Raw genomic sequence first — 22,272 nt, 5'->3', positions numbered from 1 at the left:
TGCCATCATTGAATCCGTATACTCTTTCCTCAATTGTGCAACCATATTTGCTTACTTAAACCTTTGCCTTTCCTCTCTCTCACTTGCCTCCATCCTAAGTCTCTCAATTTCAATATTAGCAGCTTTTATTTGCTCCTCATATGATGCTCTAATTGCTTCAACCTCTCTATAAATTCCCTTTTTCTCAGTTATCAGACCACATAACCCCTGTCCCAAACCCTTTTACACAGTTGTTTCTCTCAGGCCCCAATACATCAGCATACATAATATGGCGAACCTCATCAGTTATGATCTCATTCCTATCCTCATACAGTTTCAGCTTTGTATTGAAATCATCCTACAAGTACTTGCCAAGATTAATTACTAATGCACTCTATATACATTTGCAAGCATTCTAAATCAAAGATATTCCAACCATATTTCTCAATAATACGTGTACTATAAGTGATTGTTTTGTTCTATTCTTCAAGCTATAGTGTATACCAATAAACTCATATGCATGGGAATCTATTTCATTACTTCACTGTATTCACTAATGCAAGCTGTCGTTAGCTTATGCTCTTTGTTTCACTAACATTAAATAGAAATTAATCTAAAACACCTGATTGTTCATAATCCACAAACCTTTTATATATCTTGCCAACTATTAGACGATATATGTAGCATCAGTCACCCTATATCGTCTAATACAACATCAGTCACTCCATATCGTTTAATAACCCTAAAACGATATGCAACATCAGTCCTATGCAGCATTAGTCACCCCATATCGTCTAATACCTACATATAAATAGTAGCAGCTGGTAATTGATGGCATACTTACAATTATTGCAGCTGACCGAGCATCCACAGGTTCCCCATTCTTCTGTGTATATGTCAGCGTAAAGAATGTAATGCAGTCCGATTTGCTTTCATTTACTTGTTTCTGTTAACATAAACTGTCAAACAACTAATTTCCACATTATTTCATATCTTGACATCAACTGGCACCTTCATTCCATTTGCACTAACATGTACTTAATTTACCATAACACAAAACACCTGGAAGAGCCTTACATGTTTGTGTCTGATATGCGCAAAAGTCTTGGTTCCACTCGTGTGATTTATTTGTAGGATCTTCCTATTCTTTCTACATGATGTAGCACGCTTCTGCATATGTCGAGTTTAGCATGCATTAGTAGGGCTACGTGAAAGGAAATTCATACTAATTTCTAATACATACAATCCATACATTTATCATCCATATTATGTCATAACTAAATGAAGCATATATGGTGTATAAAAAAGGAAGAACATTTGTTGATTGTGTGTGGTACATAAGCATCTAAGGTATCCCATAGCTGCACTAACAATTTCCATTGGCCTTGGTTGACACGTCCATCATGACAATGGAACCTCTCCGCTAATAGTGAGCGTAGGCATGGAGTATAGTATACCTTCTCGAGGTTTGCCTTGTACTTCTTCCATCTATCATTCAACTTCATCTCATAAACGCACCGAATTTTTGGCTCCAATTCTATTGTTATAGCATATGTCCAATCAAGAGTCCCCTGCCCATATACACATATATGATGTTGTTATTATGCACCATCATTTAATATATGAAATATGAATTTGTACAGTTACTTTGTAATACCCCTCTAGTAGGTTTCAAATATTTTTCTAGTATAACAAATTAAAATTAAAGAAGACAAAGTTAAAAGAAGCCATCTTGCACATCACCAATCTGCATGGATGCTGCCTTTTAGTGGTGCATAATGTGTTGGGGACCCTATTCTAATTGTATATGGAGCCTCTTACTAAGCAATTGGTGCGTCTTATTTCAAATATATCACAATGAACCGTAATTTATTCTAGTGCTCCTTTCTAAGTGACCAACTGAAAAATAATTGACATAACCAATGAAGAGTTAAACTTGTGTATGGATAACAGCAGTTGAGGTCAAAGTGGGTTTGGAATGAATTAATCATAATTAAAAACTTATGGTTTCAACTTGCTTGTTGACAAAGTAAATAAAAGCCTTCCACTGATGGCATTTTGTGGGTTTTTTTATTCGAGGGGTAAAACTAAAAGACAATGACATAACGAGCTATATATATAGGAATACCAACCAACCATTAATGCCTATTCTATTGATTTACATTAGTCCTCTACCAAGCACGATCCATGTTTGAAGCCTTGTAGAAATGCCTCCAATCACCTATGTTAATTGGAAAATATGATGGTTCTTGAGATAGCATTCCTACGAACTTAGAAAATTTAGCAACAGTATGAGGAGGCTCTACCAGTTGCCCTTTCTCATTAAATTTCATCAGTTCCTTTGTACCATTTGGTGCCCATCGTGACCTATTTATTCCCCTAGGAGCCTACGCTCTACGGGTCATACATTGACGTTCATCCACGACGCCTTCAACATTATTTGGAACCATGAAATGATCCATGTGGTCATGTTCCATCAGGTTGAATGCCGGTGGTTGAGTTTTGAAGCCATCGTCGACATTGATGCAAGTGAGTTATTGTTGTTGACCCACAATACCGAAGTAATTACCTTTCATGTAAACACAAGACAAGTGTGTTAAATTAACATTTGTAAACAAAAGCATTTCTATTTAGTACCTCAGTTAATTTTTTGGTAAGAAGAGAAGAGTAATAGATACCTCCTGAAATGGCTTCAATGAAACCTCTGTGCCCTCAAGATATTTTCTTGTTTATGTTGATAGCTTGATGCAATTAAACAAGCAAAGTGAATAAAGTGATATCTATTACACCATACACGTTTCCTTTTTGAAATCCAATATTCAAATTCCAGCAGATAGTCAAGGTGAGCAGGAAGTCCTCCCGCCAAGTAATCCCTAGTAAAACCATTAATTAATTGATATACCCTTATGGAGGTAAGCCCCTAACCACACAAATTGGCCAGGTGTTGCTATTACCAAATAAAAAAATTGGCAACCTATTAAATAATTTGGCAGTCGGTGAGTTGGCAGATTTGGAAATCATGGTTGATGCGATTGGCATATGCATTGTGGGTGTGAACTTACTTGTTGTAAGGAGAATCCCAAGACTATTACTTGTTGACACCCTAATTAAATTTTTTTTAAACACTAAGTGGGTGTGAACTTAAAAGTGCCATGCCCTCCATTCTAATGTCAATTATAAATATCAACCATGAAGAGTTTTTTGGACTTCCAGCAGTTTCAAAAACTTCAAAATCACCCGTAATCACCAATGTCCCCTTTATTCCCAAACGCTCACAAACAGTTGTTCTGTAACATAAGTGAACCTCATGTTCCTACGGTTGATCATGAACTAATTGGTCCCATGATGCCTACCTCAACCAATAACACTGCAACCCCAGTTCCCACCTAGGAAAACCTTATCCCTGTACTTACTGCCAATCATAAAGATCCTGATTTTTGGAGTTACCTAAAGGCTAACTTTCACGTCGAAGTCAAGTGCGAGTAAAATCCTACATTGCAGTCAGGTGCCAATCAGCAGTTCGAATCCCCTGCAAAGATAACTGCTGCTTGGGGTGAATGGAACGATTTTTCGCATGCCTTAAACATGCCCATTTACCCTCCTCAATCACCCAATCCCTTGATCAATATTTACTGTCCTCATTATGATGAGGCAGTGAAAAATGTGATGTTGAAAGATGAGCACTTTCCATCTGATCTTCCAGGTTTCGGTGTGAACGTGATTCTGCCCTGGTTTAATGAAATCAACCACGTGAAACATGGTAGCAGTGGAAAGCAACCTTGCATCAGTGGTGATACTGAGAAATTAATGACTAGTGGAAAGCAACCTTCCATTAGTGGTGACACAATGAAAATAATATCATCTTTTTTCCCAGATGATTCATACCACTTTGATCCTATTGAGATTTGCAATGTTGTACACTTCGATTCTGATTCTGATTGTACCAGTACTGCGAGGACTCATCATCCTCAAAAAAGTTACAAGGCTCTTAAGGAGTGTGCTGCATGCGAATATGTGGGTGGTCAAGAACATTGTGATTGGATGAATCGTGCTACGTGTAAAGCAAAACAGGAAGCCATCCCTATTTAAGTTCAAAGTGCAAAATCACCATCTAATGACGTTTATGGTAAGAATAGTTGAACCTAGGTGGGAATGGATGTTTTATTATGGTATTAGTATTCGTATATGTCCAGTGCAGGCAAGATATCAACCTTTACAAAAGAAAAAAAAATCTCTTCTTTTTTGCTCTATGTAAACATTCCTTCTCAGTTTATACCACCATAAAAGATATGGATGTTTATATTTTGAACCTAAGCAGTTGGTAACTATATAGACTACTCTGTTATTTTTGTTTTTGGATGGATGGTTTATGGAATCAAAATCTTGTAAGACTACTCTGTGTATTTTGCAATTATAAAAATGTGTACTGGTTTAATTTATATGTATTCAGCTATAGTTGCTCTAATTAAATATCATGACAATATAACTGGTTAATTCACAATTCATTTCATACCTCAATTATATTCTTACTACTGAATTATTGAGTGCGATATAAAAAAGAACAAGCAGCAATGCTATGTCCGGAAGGCTTCAACATACTATAATGATCTGAATTAGGATAAACCCATGCTCCAATGCACCTCCAGTCATACTTCTTATAACTATTACCTTAATCAAAAGTGAAATGCTTTTACAGGCATTCTTCGAAGTCTTGGGCATCTACATCGCTTCTAACTCAAACCTCATCATTATCACCAGTTGCATGTTCCATATCCTATTTATCGCACGGATCATGATCATGTGTTGAGGACATATCAAAGAAATCACGTGGTCTCATTTTGATTGCAACGTGCCATTCAATATCTATTGGGTCTTATACATTTACTTGTAGTGCTTGTGATGTGAGAATGAAAGGGTCACTCAGAGACGAAATCTTATTGAAGTTAACCAATCTAAAGCCATATCTATCTGTTTTTACTCCCTGACTAGTATTTCTAGAAGTGCCATCAAACTAGTTGCACTTGAATATACCACTGTGCGTTCCATATGGTACTTGATTTCAAATACATCAGTCAGAACCCCATAGTAGTCTACCAAACCAATAACAAGGTTCCAGTCACATGGGCTAGCATAACTTGGAACATCAGACTATAGGAAAACACTGTAGTTTTGGTATTTCCCATTAGATTATGTGCCTCTTACTTTGAACCTGAACCCATTACATACAAAAATCTTATATCTCTGACACCACTTACTAGGTCCATTAGCAAGCGCCACCAGGTCGTCAGTTGCCCTTGGATCACCTAATTGTTGTAATTGATTAACCTACACAATTTACACATAGGTTCATATGCATAGTTCATAATAGGAAGATAAATAGGAAACCATTATATGCATAATCAACTTATTCTGTACTAACATGTTTTTCAAACCAATATGGGAAGGATTTAATAGCTTCTTTCTTTGCTTGTAGCACTCCCTCGAGTTCTTTGAGCATTCTCCACATAACTTCTGTATGTGAAAATAATGCCAATGTCACTTTGTATAACCACAAGTTGAGTTTCAGAATTTAGGGCCATTCAACTACAGTTTATAACATTTAAGTTTAATTGCCTCCTATATGCCATTGACTTATCACAATTGGCTAAAACATACAATAGTGCAATCTCCCAATTGTGGTTGTCAAGATGATAATCTTCCCGCATACCAAGTGAATGCCCTGTGGCACAAAATATGTCAATGTCAACCTCATAGTCAGGACGTATTCTATCTACATTTTGGCTTGGACGGTTCAAACGTGTCTCCACGCCTTCCAAGTACATCGTACAAAAAGACAAGCACTTTTCAGCCAAATATCCTTGGGTCATGCTTCCCTCATGTCGATTTTTATTTCGAACATACTTCTTCAAGGTTAGCATGTACCTAATTTAAATACTACAAACTCGGTTATAAATTGTATGATGCACAAATGTAATACCCATGGAAACATATTAAAAGTTAAAGAATACCTCTCAATTAGGTACATCCATCTGTAGTGTACTGGACCTGCATGTGTAGCTTCCTCAGCAAGATGTATTGTGAGGTGAAGACTGACGACAAAGAATGCAGAGGGTAATATCCTTTCCAATTGGCACATGATCATAACTATTTTGGGTGTAAGTTTGTGAAATCCTTCCACTGACCCTTTTTTTGTACACAAATGTCTAAAGAATGCACTTAGTTCCAATAATATATGTGCAGTCCCAGCTGGGAGGCTTTTGCGTATGGCAATTGGAAGGAATTGCTGCATTAAAACATGCTAATCATGACTTTTAAGTCCCCTTACAATCTTTTCCTTTACATGCACAAGCCGTGAAATATTTGACGAGTAATTGTCAGGCACTTTTGTTGAGGCTAAAACCTTGCAAAACAATTCATTCTCCAATGGTTTCATAGTATATGCACCAGGATGCATCTTTGGCTTTCCATTCACAAATTTTCTTTGCAACTCCGGTTTCATGCCCATCAATTCTAGGTCCAACCTTGCATTCAAGTTATCCTTGCTTTTCCTAACAATACCCAACAGAGTTGCAACCAAACTTTCAGTGACATTTTTTTCAATATGCATGACATCAAGGCAGTATCGAAGGACAAGATGTTCCAAATATGACAATTTGAAGAAAATAATATGTTTCTTCCATGGCCCAATTGTTGGTCTAGGCGGTGGTCTTTTATCTCCAACCTTTTGTCGTGGGGTCTTACCATATTTGAACCGTCAAATGAATAACTGCCGAAGGCATTCCCATCCGGTCATGGGGAAGGTGCTTGCTCTCTGTCATCAGAGAGGTTAAAGGTTTTCCTTTGTCAATGAAAAACATATGACATGGGCAAGAAACGACGGTGAACCATATAACAATATTCCTACTATTTTTTAGATATGTCAACTCAGTCTTGTAGTTGCAAGGAAGACATGCTAATTTCCCATGTATGCTCCAACCGGACAAGTTCCCATAGCCGGGGAAGTCGCTAATAGTCCATAAAATAACTGCTCGTAAGGTGAAGGTCTCTTGCCTAAACGTATCATAAGTGGGAACCCCTGAGGTCCACAATACCTTCAGCTCGTCTATTAATGGTTCAAGGTATATATCATTATCATTTCCTGGAGATTCTTTTCCCGGTATTAACAAAGCCATCAATATGAACGGTGATTTCATACACCACCAAGGTGGTAAATTGTATATAGTCAACAATATTGCCCAGGTGTTATAGTCGGTGCTACATTTTCCAAAAGGGTTGAATCCATCACTTGCCAACCCAAGACGTACATTGCGTATTTTGCCACCAAATGTTGGAAATTTCATATCTAATTGCTTCCATGCAAAGGAATCAGCTGGATGTCTTAAGAAGCCATCCTCGGGGCGAGAAAGACCAAGCCGACACATGTCTTCACTAGTGTGTCGAGACATGTAAAGCCTTTGCAAGCGAGGTGTAATAGGAAAATATGTTAACACCTTCCGAGGTATTCTCTTTTTACTGTTTTGCGCTGTGTCATCCACCTCGGTTGTATATTTGGACACACCACATGTATGACAAACATTTAAACCACTGTTATGTTTCCAATACAGCATGCAATCATTTTCACATGCATGGATCTTTTGGTGAGGCAACATGAAATTTTTCAGCAATCCCTTTGTACTTTTCACCTTCTTCGGTAAAGAATGACCATTTGGGAGTATATGTTTCAAAAGCTGAAGATTAGCTTGCACTGCACTTTCACTGCACCCATATAAGCACTTGTTTTGAAATACTCGTATTAGGAAATCCATTTTCTTCATACTACAACCTGGATATAATTCCGTGTTGGCGTCTTGCACCATCACTTCAAACTTACGTGTATATGTACGTATTAGAGCTTCTTGACCGCTGTGATTACTAATAGGCCTGCCACCCATTACACTGGGACCCGAGAAAATATCTTCAAGCGAGGGGCCTAGTTCACAATGAGGAATATTAACAACAGCAATTTGTTGTGCATCTTGGCTATTTGGAAGAGGGTCACCAAATGTCTCTCCATGCAATACCCATGAGCCTTCCAAGTATGAACGGTCCATACCTTCAACAGTTAGATGTGCTTCGACTTCATTATTACTCAACCATAACCTATTCAAGTATTTAGCACATGGACATTTGATGTTGTCATCATGAGAAGAAACTTGGAATGAGTTTGAGATAAATTTTGCTAGCCCTGTTCTGTAATCCTCTGTAAACGGATTCAAAGTGGCCCAACTTTTGTCCATTGCGATTGAATATAATAAATAGTTTCCTGAATTTGAACAATAAGGTGCCTAATGATTAAGAAGTCAAGTAAAATATGTAACTGAAACAAATTAAGTAAATATAGTATGCGAATAAAGAGGCAAAAATTTACAATTTCCAACTGCAAGGGAGAGTAGATATTGTACGGACAAATAATTTGTAATAGGAAAACAAAAATTCAATCGATTTTATAAGTGACATTGTATGTATCAGGCTTGTACATAGAACACAGGGTGCAAGGGATGGTAACAAGTTCATATAATTCATCAGAGGTCCAACTTTTGCACACTTCTAAAGCAAATCCCGAACACACAAAAAATAACAAGAAACACTCAAGTTTATACCAAGAATAGAATTTATAGAAAATTGTTCTTTACTACTTTGGTTTCTCAATAAAAAAGGTAGAGGTAATAAGTTTGTTTCGTATACAGCATTTGTATAGTATTTGTAGGAATGTTAATCGTGTGTCCTTCCAAATTTGTCTCTATCTATAGAGGTTTAAGTGTTTCATTCTAGAATGGTTAAACAACCATTCAAAACCTCAATTTTTTTTTATTTGCACCATTTGATTAAGAGGCACAACTTCAAGAAAGATATATCTACCCATTTGAATTCAATCTCAAACTTCCAAAATGGTTGACGACAAAATGATCAACTCCTACCCTACTAATGTAATGTATAGAAGGTGAGCGAGTTTAGCATATTACTTGAATGAAGAAAGACAGGGCTCTTTAGCAAAGACGTGTCGAAAACCCCCCCTGTGATTATTGAATGTTAATCCATCACTCTTGGAGAGCGATGCAAATGTTGTAATGAGGGGAAATCTCCTATTTATATATATTGATGAGACAAAATGAATGCACGTAGGTAAACAACATGGAGTTGTCCAACAGAGGTCATGTCGCTTCCTCATCCACTAATAATAACATTGTTTTGAAGCTTTAGACCACATAACATATCATGGAATCTAGCTTAACTATTAGTTTTCATGCAGTAGTAGTAGGTATCAGCTAAAAATCATACCAAAACTTAAAAACACACAAAATATCATATGCAAGTTCGTTCATAGCCTTGTTAATATAAGCCAGACTTTCTCTACCCAAGTCCTTTATGTTTTTTACAGTGTTTATAGAACATAAGAACAAAATGTGATATCCTTATAGCATAAGCTTAACCAAGAGTGGAACTTTACATATATATATATATATTTCTACTTATATCCCTTAGTTTCTACAAGCTTAAAGGATAGTAGTTTGAAAAAGAAAAAAAAAACATCCAAGAACACCTAAAATTTCAAATTCCACCTACCTTCTTGCGACATTCTTAGTCATTCAAAAAACAAGAAGGAAAAAACACCTAAATTATCAAATTCCAAAACGTAGTTGCGATTTGCCTAACTCGTGCTTTCGTGGAGACAGTAAAGGAATTTACATATTTATATAACAAGAAATGAACACCTAGCTTGTATTTGCAAGAACAATTATAAGCTTAAACCTTGTATGGTTTCCAGTTTGATCCAACTTGAACAGATAGAAGAAGCACTTCAAACCTAACTTCTAAAAACTCCCAAGAATCGAATACTTAATAAACAAATTGAAAAGTTTGATCCAAAAATTTTTGAATATTAATTATAAGAAACACAAAATTACCTGTTTTTACTCCCCAAAATCAATTCAATGTCTTGCAGCCCCAAATTGATTGTACGAAACCCAACTAAAAATAAATGGCGAACCGAGGAGCTTAATATGTTGAGAAATTGAAAGGGCAAAGTTTGAGAAGCAGATAACCAGCCTTCCACCAGGAGTGGAGCTTCCGCTGACCACACCCGTCGCCAACTAAACGAGGCCGCTCACCTTCCCTTGGCCACTACGCCCTGTCCGCATTCTGCGAGTGCGACTGGTTCGTGGAACCACCCGACTTCATCACTGATGCAATAATGGCTGAGAGATGCGATTAAGGTCATAGGCTCTGTTCTTCTATGGGTTTTGGCCTCTATCTCCCTTTTGTATTTCACTTGCATCCGTAGGTTCTCTTCTCAGGATGAGTGTTCTCCCGTTGCAATATATATCGCAACGTTCAAAACAAAAAAAAAATTGCAATATATATCCCAGCTTTGAAAACAAAAAAATTAACCAACACCATTTCGATCGGTGCCTACAAAATAAATAATAAAATAAACAAGTAGAAGAAAAGTAATTTTAAGAAATAAAACTATTTAACAGACACCAATCATTGGTGTCTCAATGTTGAAAGCCACCCATATCAGTGGCATCCCATTGTAAAGACACCAAAAAATGCTGCTTTATATCTATGGCCACCAATTTCAAATGGTGTGCAAAAAATGGTGTCCTATAAGCATAATTCTAGTAGTGTCTGCTGTCAAGACTGTCAACCACTCACAACATCTCTCTTAATCCAACTCTCCAAATCAATGTCATAATACCATTTATTTTTTGAAAAACTAACCAAAACACCCTCAAAACTTTACTTTTAATCATCAGGACATATTTTTTTCAAAAATGCCGATCCTACCCTTCACACATATGTACAAGATTGGATCAACTTTCTGCAAAGTTCATGTGGATACATCTAAAAGAAGAAAAAGGAGATTGGCATTTTCAGAAAACATTTGCATGCAAAAAAATATGTGGCAAACATTGCAACAACCAAGACAATACAGATTCACATGCAAAAGAAAATGTGGCAAACACTGCAGTAACCAAGATAACATAAATTCACATGACATTCAAGCAAAGACAAGATAGCCAGCTTTCAGAAACAGTGCTGACAGTTTTCAGAAACAGTGTGCTGTCATTATTCAAAAAATTGTAAATAGATGAAATGTTATTTTGTCTTTGAAGAATTAGATTTTGTATATAAGGGAGCCTTTCCTCCCATACAGAACACACCTCTCTCAACATCTGAAAACACCATACTCACTTCATACACTCAAGCATGCATAGTCTTCATAGCATCATTGTAAACACTTCTTTGTAATCACTTTCTTGTAAACAACCATCTTTGTAAACATTCCATATATCAATAAAAGTTCAAGTGTACATATTCAAGTAATCTCCAAGTCTTAAGTAAGTTTATTTTCCTCCTTTAGTGTGTTTGTTTAATTAGACTTCTAGTCCAAAACAGGGAAACACTATTGAGTGCAAATAATAATAGAAGACCTAAGCTAAATCCTTTTGATAATAGAAAATGGAACTCTTTAGGAAAAAAGGAAAAGAAGTAGTTAGAGCAATAGATATTTATCCAAATGAAGAAGAAGCACAAGAATTTATTCGAAGAGGTTTTGAGAGAACACAGAGAAATAAATATAACTTGTATCAATTAGGTTTATTTGAAAATAGAAGTAGAATTGTAAGCAGCATCAGTCAACATGAAGTTAACTGTATTGATAAAGAAGTCACACTTAATCTAATTAGTAAAGAAGCAGTTACTCATTTGAGAAAATCACATTTTAGTCAGATTCATATAGGAACAATATTAATTGGAATAGCAGGATTAACCAGAGCACAAGTAGGTACAAAAGCTTTAGTATACATATATGATAATAGATGAGATAATCACCAACAAGCAGCAATAGCAATAACTGAAGTAAACTTAAGTTCAAACTTAGCAGTCATAGGTTGTATTCCAAATTATGTTATGAAGATTAATGCATTTAGTAAATATATTAAAGTGAGCATAAGAACAAAAAATTATAATATGAAAGGAGAGTATAAAAATTTGTGTATTAGCTTAATGTATATAGGTAAAGTGTCTGATAGATATAATCATAAGTTTAATTTAGAGTTTCAAAATTTAGTTCAAACATTTGGCAGTAAACATGTAAATATGATAGAAGCAAAACCCGTAGATAATAGCTTTTTAGAAGGAACTCGGTGGACATTGCCTAATTTACAAGTAGCACCAAATAGACAACCAGATAAAGTACAAATATATGAAACTAATACATGTCAAGCAACAATTAGGTTTAGTAATTATATGCAACTAGAAAAAATAGAAGAGGATGAGAGTGAAATCGAAAATGAGAGTATACATATGACTTTTGATAATTTAGATATTAATTTAGTTGAACAAAATATTAATCATATTGTAGATAAACTTATAGAAGATATTGATCATTTAGATGAAGAACAATATTTGGAAAAATATAAGACATATGATTTAAGACTACATAAAATTTCAGACAAAGAAATGAAAATTTTAATCTTAGAAATAGGAGTAGAACACATTTTAGAATCAAAAGAATATAATAATTTATTAGAATTGAAAGCAGAATGTAATTTAGCAGAAGAAAGTAGTACATCAGGGGTAGAAAATCCAGGACACACAAGTAAAACTGATCAACAATTTTTGAGACCAACAAATGAACAATATAATGAAAAAGCAAAAGTAGACTATATGGAAGAAAATATGATAAAACCTAGAAAAAATAGGATTCCATATTTGAGAGGGTTAGAACAAATTAATATAGCTGGTAATATATTAAATTTAGATAATGTAGATCCACAAGATTGGGAAAGAACGATTGAGAGATGGGAAAAAGGATGCGTACATGCAGCATTAATGTTAAATTTTAGTAATTCACAAAATATGTTAGATTACTTTAAGCATACTTTGGATGGTTTAGTTTTTTATTATTTCCAGTCATGGAAAGTTCAAAATCCAGAACAGCATCAAGCAGCTAAAACACATTTTAATATTGATGGTTTTGTTACTTTGATTAAACAAGAGTTTTTAGATCATAATAGGCTAGATGACGGAAGCAAACAAGAACAAATAAGAGTAATTAGAAATTTAGAACAATTACAAATTTATGATTTACAGTATATAGCTGAGTATATCACATATTTCTTTAAATATTTAGGAAGAACGGGTAGAATTAGTGATATTAATTTATTAGATACTTAGATGAAAAAAATAAAAGGACCAATAGGTGAAAAGATTTGGAATGAATAGCAAAAGCATCTGAAGAAAAATGATATTGCTATAGGACCTAGAGTTCAACATGTATATGATATACTCAAACAAGAGTGTAGTCAAATAAAAGCTAAGAGACAAATTAGGAAACAATTTTACATGTGTTGTAAAAATATAGATTTACCACAACAGTATGGTTGTCATAAGAAAAAAGCATAAGAAAATATACAAAAAAAAATATAAGTCATATAAACCCTACAAACAGCATAAGAATTTCAGCATAAGACATTCAAGAACATATAGGAAAAGAAAATATATTCCAAAACAATTTAGAAAAAGAGTGGCAGACCTTGGATTAGAAAATATAAAGCATCAAAGATAAGAGTAATTGTAAATGTTATTTATGTGGAGAAGCTGGACATATTAGACCTAAATGTCCAAAATTAGGTAAACAGTCGAAAGAAAAAGTACATTTGATGGAGTTGTTTAAGTTAGAAGAAGATGAAGATATTCAATCTATATACAGTTTAGATAATTTAAGTGATAATGAAAGTATTTATAGTATAGAGAGTATTAACATGATAGATTCAGACTCAGAAGATTCAAGTAACACAAATAGTGATCTAGAAGAGTATATGTGTGCATTCATAGAAGAACAACATGAAGAAGAATATAAATACATCAATTTAGGTTGGCCAGAAAAAAGTCATAAGTGTAGTAAATTAGTTGCAAATAAATACTATAATACATATTCAATATTATGTGAAAAATATTATAATAATAGGTTATTAGAAGTTAATTCAGCAGAATCACAAGAAATACTAAAATATTAAGAAATATTGTTCATAGTGTAGAAAAACCAAAAAATAGTTCTTTAATTACCATAAATTGCGAATTAGAATTAGCAAAAGAACATAAGATACAAACGATAGCTATGATAGATACAGGGAGTACAAAGAGTGTCATAAGAAAAAAGCTAGTACCAGAAAAATATAGACAAAAATTAGTAAAACCAGTAAGAATAACACAATTTGATGAGAGACCAGTTTGCTTAACACATTGTATAAATAATGAGTTTATTAAAGTAGAAAAACAACAATTTAATTTACTATTAACATTTGTTTCACCAGTATGATCATATCCATTTATTTTAGGTTTAAACTTTTTGAAAAGTTTGCAAGGTTTTTTATTTATGAACCCTAACATAACATTTTTCAAAAGAGGCATTACAATAACTGACCAAAGTAATATTGTAGAAGCATACAAAAACATAAGTATAGAAAAGCCTAGTGGCCAAGATAGTTATCATTTAGAAAACTCAAAAGAAAATGATGAGCATAATAACATAGAAGAGTTTGATGAAGAGATATTTGAACATGAATACCCGATTTTAGAAGAAGGAACCTGTATTGAAATATTACAGTTAGATAGACCAAAGAGTTTAGAAGAGTTGTTACAATTAGTAGAACAAACTAGGATTATAGGAGAAGACCCACAGTTACATTGGAGTAAAAATAAAATACTAGCAAAATTAGATATAATTAACCAAGATTTAACCATTAAGACGGCTGATATGCCTTGTAGTATAATAGATAAACAAGAGTTTGAGCAGCAAATAAAAGAGTTGTTAAATTTAAAAGTAATACCCTATAAGTCTAGATATAGATCAGCATCATTTATTGTAAGAAAATATTCAGAACTAAAGAGAGGTAAGACTAGAATAGTTTATAATTACAAGAGATTAAATGATAATACATATGAAGATAGTTATAAATTACCAAATAAGAATGAGCTTATAAATAAAATCCAAGAGAGTAAATATTTTAGCAAATTTGATTGTAAATCAGGTTTTTGGCAAATAAGATTAGCAGAAGAATCAATTGAGTGAACAACTTTTACTTGTCCAGAAGGACATTTTGAGTGGCTCGTTATGCCATTTGGACTTAAGAATGCTCCATCGATCTTTCAAAGAAAGATGGACCAAATTTTTAAGAAATATGATAATTTTTGTAGTGTTTATGTAGATGATATTTTAGTACATAGTAAAAATAAAAATGAACATAGGAAGCATTTAGAGATAGTATTACAAGAATTTATCAATAATGGAATTGTGATTAGCAAAAATAAAATAGCATTAGAAAAGCAAGATATAGAATTTTTAGGAATGTATATCAAGTCAGGTACAATACAATTACAAGATCATATAGCTAAAAAGGTGTTAGAATTTCCAGACGAATTAGAAGATAAGAAACAGTTACAAGCATTTTTAGGATTGCTAAATTATGCAAGAAATTTTACCCCTGATTTAGGAAGAAAAATAGCAATATTACATAGTAAAACTAACAAAACAGGACAAAAATATTTAATAGTGAAGATATTAAATTAGCTCAAAAAATAGAAGAAGAAATTACTAAACTTAAGCCATTAACATTACCATTAGATGATAGTTACAAGATAGTTGAAACAGATGCTTCATCATTAGGATAGGCAGGTATACTATACCAGAAAAAGCATAGGGAGTCTCCAAAGTCTAACAAACAAGTTTGTAGATATTCTTCAGGAAAGTTTAGTGATGTACAGTCAAGATTACCATCAACAGATTTAGAAATTTTAGGGATAATTAATTCACTTACAGGCAACCTGAAGATGGGTTAATTTTGTTGATTCAATTACAGGAAATGGTTTTAAACCAATTTTTGAACATATAAAAGGTAATGATAATACATTAGTTGATATCTTATCAAAATTAATTTGTTGAACAGGTATGGAATATCGTGGACCATCATCAGCAAATAGCACAAGGCTGCAAGGCAGAAGAGTTTCTTTCAATGGCATGATAATGCACCATCAACCTCCACCATTCAGTGGATTTCAAAATAGCATGAGCAGACCAGCATTACCACCAGTACCTACGTTCAACTTTAATGGCAATATTGTTGAAGGAATCAGAAATCCAACTTTGAGATATAGGTCAAGGGTACCAGGGCTTTCTGATAGGCAGCAGGTTCTCTTAGATAATTTTTGGAATATCCAAATCAAGCAGCTGAGCATGAGGTTAGGTCATGAAAAATTAATTAGAGCCTTGGAACAAGAGTTTGATAGCTTTAATTTTAATTTCCACCAAAACCAGCAACATATTCATTCTTTTGAGCACAACCTTCAAGTCATCTCTAGGGACCATGAGTTATTACTTGGTAAGTTTACCAAAATGAACCAAGAACTCCAATCTCTTATAATGCAGCAAAAGGCAAGTGACACCTTGAAAAGAGAATTGAAAATAGGTTTATAAATTAATCAGCATAAGAATAAAGGAAAAGAGGTTATTGAGCCCATAGAAGAAATTAAGGTTGAGCTTTTAGAAGAATACTTTGAAATGGAGCAACATCAAAATAATGAGCAGCATCAGGTTCTTAGTGACAAAGAAGAACAAGAAAAATATGAAAGTTTTCTTAGCAATATATCTTCAGACTTAATATTAGATGATGTTTTATTAGAAGAAATTTCAAAAGCAAAATTAAGAATAATGGCACCAGATATGCAAAATGAGATCCTGAATAGAGTATCACAGTCCATGAAGGAATTGCAATTACAATTACAATGTTCTTTGTATGAGTCCATCTTTGATCCAAAACCAGGGATGGATGTTATTACAAAGATGTATCCACCATGTCTTTGTGATAGTACAGAAAATTGTATTTGTAAACCAGAGGTTCGCATAGCTGTGACCAGGATTAACATGAGAGACTTTAAATCATGGCATTTTAGTTATGAGCATCAGAAAAAACATAATGTGGTAGAAGTTACCCCTGCCTTACTATTAGAGTTTGGTTATCTTGATAAAATATTCATTAACCGTATTTCCCAACTAGAATCATTTCCTAAAAAACTTATAAAAGTAGCAGAAGATTATCTGGAAAGGTAGAAAGAAATTTGCATAAGCTTTATTATTAGTCCTCCAGACTGGTATGTACATATGCATAAGGAGAAAGCTAGGCATATAGTCATGATTAATGAAGAGTCCTTTAGACTATCCTCTATCTCCTCACATAGGTGGACTCTTTCATACAAAGAAAGTTTAAAATTTAGAGGGATCCAAATGTTTGCTTTAGATGAGTTTGAAGATTTTAGGTATCACATGGTACTAGTAGCAGAAGAAGAAGAGATGTATATTTACAGCAAAACAAGAATTAGTCATCAGCCTTATTGGAAGCCCCAAATTTTCAAAGAAGAAACAGCATAAATATATTACAAGGTGAAAGAAGATAGAGAAAGAGATGCGGAGCTAATAGAAGGCGATGAACAGTATTGGAATAATTTGACAGAAGAAGAGCTGTATAACATCGACAACATGATGGAAGCCTAAAGAGCTAGCTGTAAATTAGCATAAGTTTATGTTGACCCTAAAAACTACCAAGCCTACGTGGCATGCAGACCGAGTAATCTATGAGCTAACTACGTCATTCGGTTGAATGCGCGGCGTGCCAACTCTACGGCCGAGCTCGGCCAATGAGTAAAATGTGTTGACGTTGCGTTGAGCGCTTGCCTGACTTCGTCTTGCAATTGCGACCGAGGAAGGAACACATCTCGGCCTCTTGGGTTCTCGAACCTGAAGACAAGGCTACTATTCTTACAAAGTTCACAAATCATCGTCGTCGGATTTGGTCACGGTGATGGTATTCGTCAGAGTAAACTCACGCCGAATTGACACCAAAGTGTAAGGGCACAAATACTCAAAGCGCATATAAGTCTTAACAGTAAACGTGGTTCAACTGTCGAAATGTCGAACTCTAAATCCCACTTGAGAGTATCCAATCATAAAATAACTCGGCGTGCAATGTGCCGAGCCTAGTAAACTGTAACACCTCACTTCGTCAAAAATGCTGATGAGATGACCTCGACCAATAAAGATTCAGAAATCCTTCTCGACTGAGACTTGGATAGATAACCAGTCGCCCTCGACGCAGTGCTGTTTATGCCAACTGAAGATGCTGTGAGATCGGCTGATTCTACGGCGACAGTGCTGTTTATGCCAACTGAAGATATCACTGGTTGCCTTCACAGTGCTATTTATCCAAACTGAAGGTGTGTCGGCGAAAAGAGAAAAGAAAAAATCTCAAGGTTATTGAGAAAATTTGCACAGGGCAGTTGTGTGTTGAATTGGAACAGCTTTGTTGTTGCACAACCACTACTATTTATAGCAGCCAACCTGTATTGAATCCTAATCACTCTCGGATTAGAACTCATTCACATGATCCAACCTTATCTCGGCCAATCCTATTCCTACTAGGACTTTGAACATAACTCGTTATCAGACTGTATTCAATCTCAGCATCCTCACCCTGTCGAAATTCCTTCTCATAACAGGATTCGTCCACATTCCCAATTTCTGATAGGATATGGCCAACTTCGACCGCACGGCTAATGGGCTAAATATCTCCCAGTGACATCTGTACACGACTTCTGGGCCGAGAGAGAATCTAAACCCGGTCTATCCAACACTGGGCCGACAAAGATCTAACTCGGCACAAAACAATATTTTTGGGCCCAAACATTGCCCCTTTGCTTCTGAGGTCAACAACCTATACTCCTTGGTTCGAGCCTCGACCTTGAAGAAGTGAAACCAACTCTCGGGAACTGCCCCCATGCACACTTATGAAACGTAATCCCACGATTTCGATCTCCAAATCGTCCTGCCACGTGTCAACCCCCTAGTTACCCTAGCAGCCTTTAATCATGATCCTCGAAAACATGCGACCGCCAAAACGTCTCTCTTGCATTAAAACTGCCGTAACACGCCATCGTGCGTCCTTAATCCACAAAAACCTCGATCCTCTCGCCTTGATTTTCTGAACCTGTATAATGATTAGTATCCCTCCCGCTTGATTTTACCCTTGATTTTGAAAATCAACCGTTTAGCCTTCTATTCCCAAATGCTTATAAATACTTGGATCTCTTCCATTCGTACCTTACGCTCTCTCAAACCTTTGAAATTTTCTTGCCGTTCTGTTTTTTTTTTTTAAACCTTCAAAAACCCAGGGATTCTAACACTTTCATCTTAGAAATTTCTAACATTTTCTCAATGGCCTTTTTTGTCTCACAACTCTTTTCTGAGTGTAACAAGTGCAAGGATTTCATCGATCAGCACGCTATCAAGATTTCGCGTTTCGAGGGTGAGTCAAACACTACTCACCAAGTTTTGGGCCCACTTTTCAAGGATACGGTGCTGTTATCCATCACCAACCTGTTCAAAAATACTATTTGGCAGGTTTGCTGCAAGGTTTGATTGGTCGAAGTGGTGCCAAACAAAATCCCAAGGATCATGGCCTTCGCCTAATGCGAACTGGGTGGCATGGGTTGTTTGAATGGAAAGGTTCTTCGGTAAAGAGTGGACAACTCTTAATATTTACGACGCTATCAAGTTCTTGACTATGGAGATTACAATGGATAAAGAACTCCTCATGGTAGCTCTTAGCCTCTGGTGCTCGGCCACCAACACCATGGTCCATCCATTCGATCCTATAACTCTTACCATCATCGACATCTCAGCTATCATTGGGACTTCTCTTTCCGGCATCCCGGTCGATGCTACCCTTATTGGATGCCCCTCTAACCTTGACCTCAAGGTGTTATTTGACGATCGGGTCGTCGAGACGTTGAGCCAGGAAGGTCAAGAGCCTTTCAAAGTCGATGTTCAGAAATTGGATAAGAATTTTCTGAACTACAACACCCTTATCCTCCATTTTGCTGGTCGAGGAGAGGCGAGTCTTCGGAAGGGGGAACACGAGGCCTTCCTGTTTTACTAGTATAACAAATTCATTTGTTGTACCAAGTCAAATAAATGCTTGGTTGAGAACATGCCGGTAGCGGAAGCCCTGGCTAGTGGCCATTTTCTAGCGCTCAGCCCCGCCATCCTCGCCGACCTTCTTCGCTGCTTGGCAGAGACAACCCTCAACAAGATCGACCCGCACCAGAATAGACCCCTCTGGGTGTTCCAACTCTAGCTGCAGGTTTATTTATCCACACTTCGGCCATAAGTCTCCGACCTCCAGTCTACTGTAGCACTCGGCCTTCAAACACCTCTTCGGCCTGGATGTCGTTTCTGATGATGAATTTTTGATATGTCGTCGTTAAGAATATCTTTGCTCCACCAGGCTTCCCATATCAACTTGGAGTGACAACGAGGATGCCGTTTTCATCAAAACTGGGGGTCGTTCGTGTTAACTCGAGACCTTCCCCTTGGTTGTGATGCTCATCGGGCGAGTTGGGAAGTTTATCACCCCCACTTTGTTGCCCGGCAGCTCGGTTACCTCCAAGGTTGCCCATTGCCTTTACTTTCTTCTCGCTCCCTTCTGACCCGAGGGCGCATCTCTGGTTCTTCAGAAAGGGAGTGTAGAGACGCCGAGAAAGAATTTCAGGAATGATGTAGGAAATTTCATCTTCGACCAAATTCTCATGAATCTTTCGGCACTGATATCTTCAGCGATTGGTGGGAAGAATATACGCATGACTTTTTTGGCACTTCGGTTGAAGAAGTAGTCAACAAAAGTTTTGGTGACCGGCCCAAGCAACCATCCGCCCCTCAATCTAAAGAAGCGCCTCAAGGTATACCCCTGTCTCCACCTATATTTTTTTCTTTTAGACATTTGAGTAATTCTACTAACGGAACATCGCTTTCTTAGCTGGTCGGGTACTAAAACAGGCAGACGTGGTCGCCCCGGCTGTGGTCAAGAAAAATTTGGCCCATTCCTCCAAGAAGACCAAAACCACCGCACAAAACCTACCGAGCAAACGACTTCAACGGGTCACCGAGAAGACTGGTGAAACTCCCCGTCCCCTGAAACACGTCAAGAAATTGGTGAAGAAGGAAGCTCGGGAGATTCATGTTATCTCCAGCCACACCACTAGGACGACCGCCCCAAGTGCCTTTCCTCCCGCTCCCGTTGATCAGACTTCAACGGATAATTGGCCTTCTCCGACCGGCCCGGCAACCCAAGCTCAACCAACACTTGAGGTCCCCGAGGTAGTGGTTGAGCCGATTGCTGCACCCTCGGTTGAATTGCCTGCAGCTCCAGGGTCAACAGGAGTACCCGTTCTAGAGGATACGACTCCTTTGATCGGGAAGGATCTCTCCAAGAATCCAAAACATTCGGTGGTCATCTTAGAAGAGGTATGATTATGCTGTCAAATCAATTTGCTTATTAAGTAACAAACAATTATTAAGACTTTTGTTTTAGGATGATGAGAGTGACGAGACTCCACTGGCGAGTCGCTCTCGACCAACCCAAGCTCCTTCCCTCGTGGTTGAGGCAGCCGATCAGGTTGATCTTCCAGCAGCCGATCGCGGAAAGAGGCCTATGGTCGAGCCTGAAACGACGTCAGAAACTCTAATTCACCCTGAGGACCAAGACCTCGGCATCCCTCCTCAAGAAGTGACCTCGACTTTTGTAAGGCTCGATTACTTTTTATTGTCAATTTGTTATAACATGTCTGAACCAAGAAAATATTAAATGGTCAGGTGCCCAGTTATTCATTTCACCAAAAATTTTATGCGCCGAAAGGTGTTATCTATATTTCCTGGCCACCTTAGTGGCCATCGAACGTAGATAACCTTCATCGGCCACGTGAATTAAGAAGCAGCCTGAAACATTGGGCTCGGCCATTAAGTTTTTTAAGTTCGAGCAATGAACCCGAAGACATGGCCGAAGTCTCCTCTCGGTAGGTTTAAAACAGAAACCTTCTTGCTATATTCTTTTTGTGATTTTCCTTGCGCTTAAACTGTTTTCATGTGCAGCCTTCATGGGAAGTCGAGTTCGATGCTCTTCTTTCAAGCACTTCTGGAGCGGCTGGTCTTTCGGCAGTTACGACTGAACCTGCCGAATCAGCTGTTCTTGTTCGGTTGCAAGAAGTTTTGTCTCTCTCAGCTTCACAAGTCCTCGAGCGTATAGGTCTTGATTTGTTGGGTGCATGCCCAAATGACCTCGGAAGTGATGGTCAATTGAACACCAAAGCTATCGTTTAGGCGTCGTCCGCCTTGGAGCGAGTTTGGGAATCCTTCAGTATTTT

The 22,272-nt window shown here is 36.6% G+C and overlaps 1 protein-coding gene across 1 annotated transcript; it reads right to left on the bottom strand.

The window, feature by feature from the left end:
- Positions 1-184: 184 nt before the first annotated feature.
- On the bottom strand, positions 185-8,255 carry LOC114821357 (uncharacterized). The gene is made up of 6 exons (XM_029093433.2): positions 6,721-8,255; positions 6,305-6,527; positions 5,206-5,304; positions 1,437-1,550; positions 824-925; positions 185-337 (listed from the first exon to the last, which is right to left on the bottom strand). Exons 1-6 carry the CDS (start codon positions 8,253-8,255, stop codon positions 185-187), a joined length of 2,226 nt encoding a protein of 741 aa, XP_028949266.2.
- Between the last annotated feature and the right edge of the window lie 14,017 nt (positions 8,256-22,272).

Source organism: Malus domestica, chromosome 15 (assembly GCF_042453785.1).
Source record: "Malus domestica chromosome 15, GDT2T_hap1".
Classification (NCBI taxonomy): domain Eukaryota; kingdom Viridiplantae; phylum Streptophyta; class Magnoliopsida; order Rosales; family Rosaceae; genus Malus; species Malus domestica.
The sequence above is the reverse complement of the archived record's forward strand: the minus strand, read 5'-3'. Positions and strand labels throughout refer to the sequence as shown.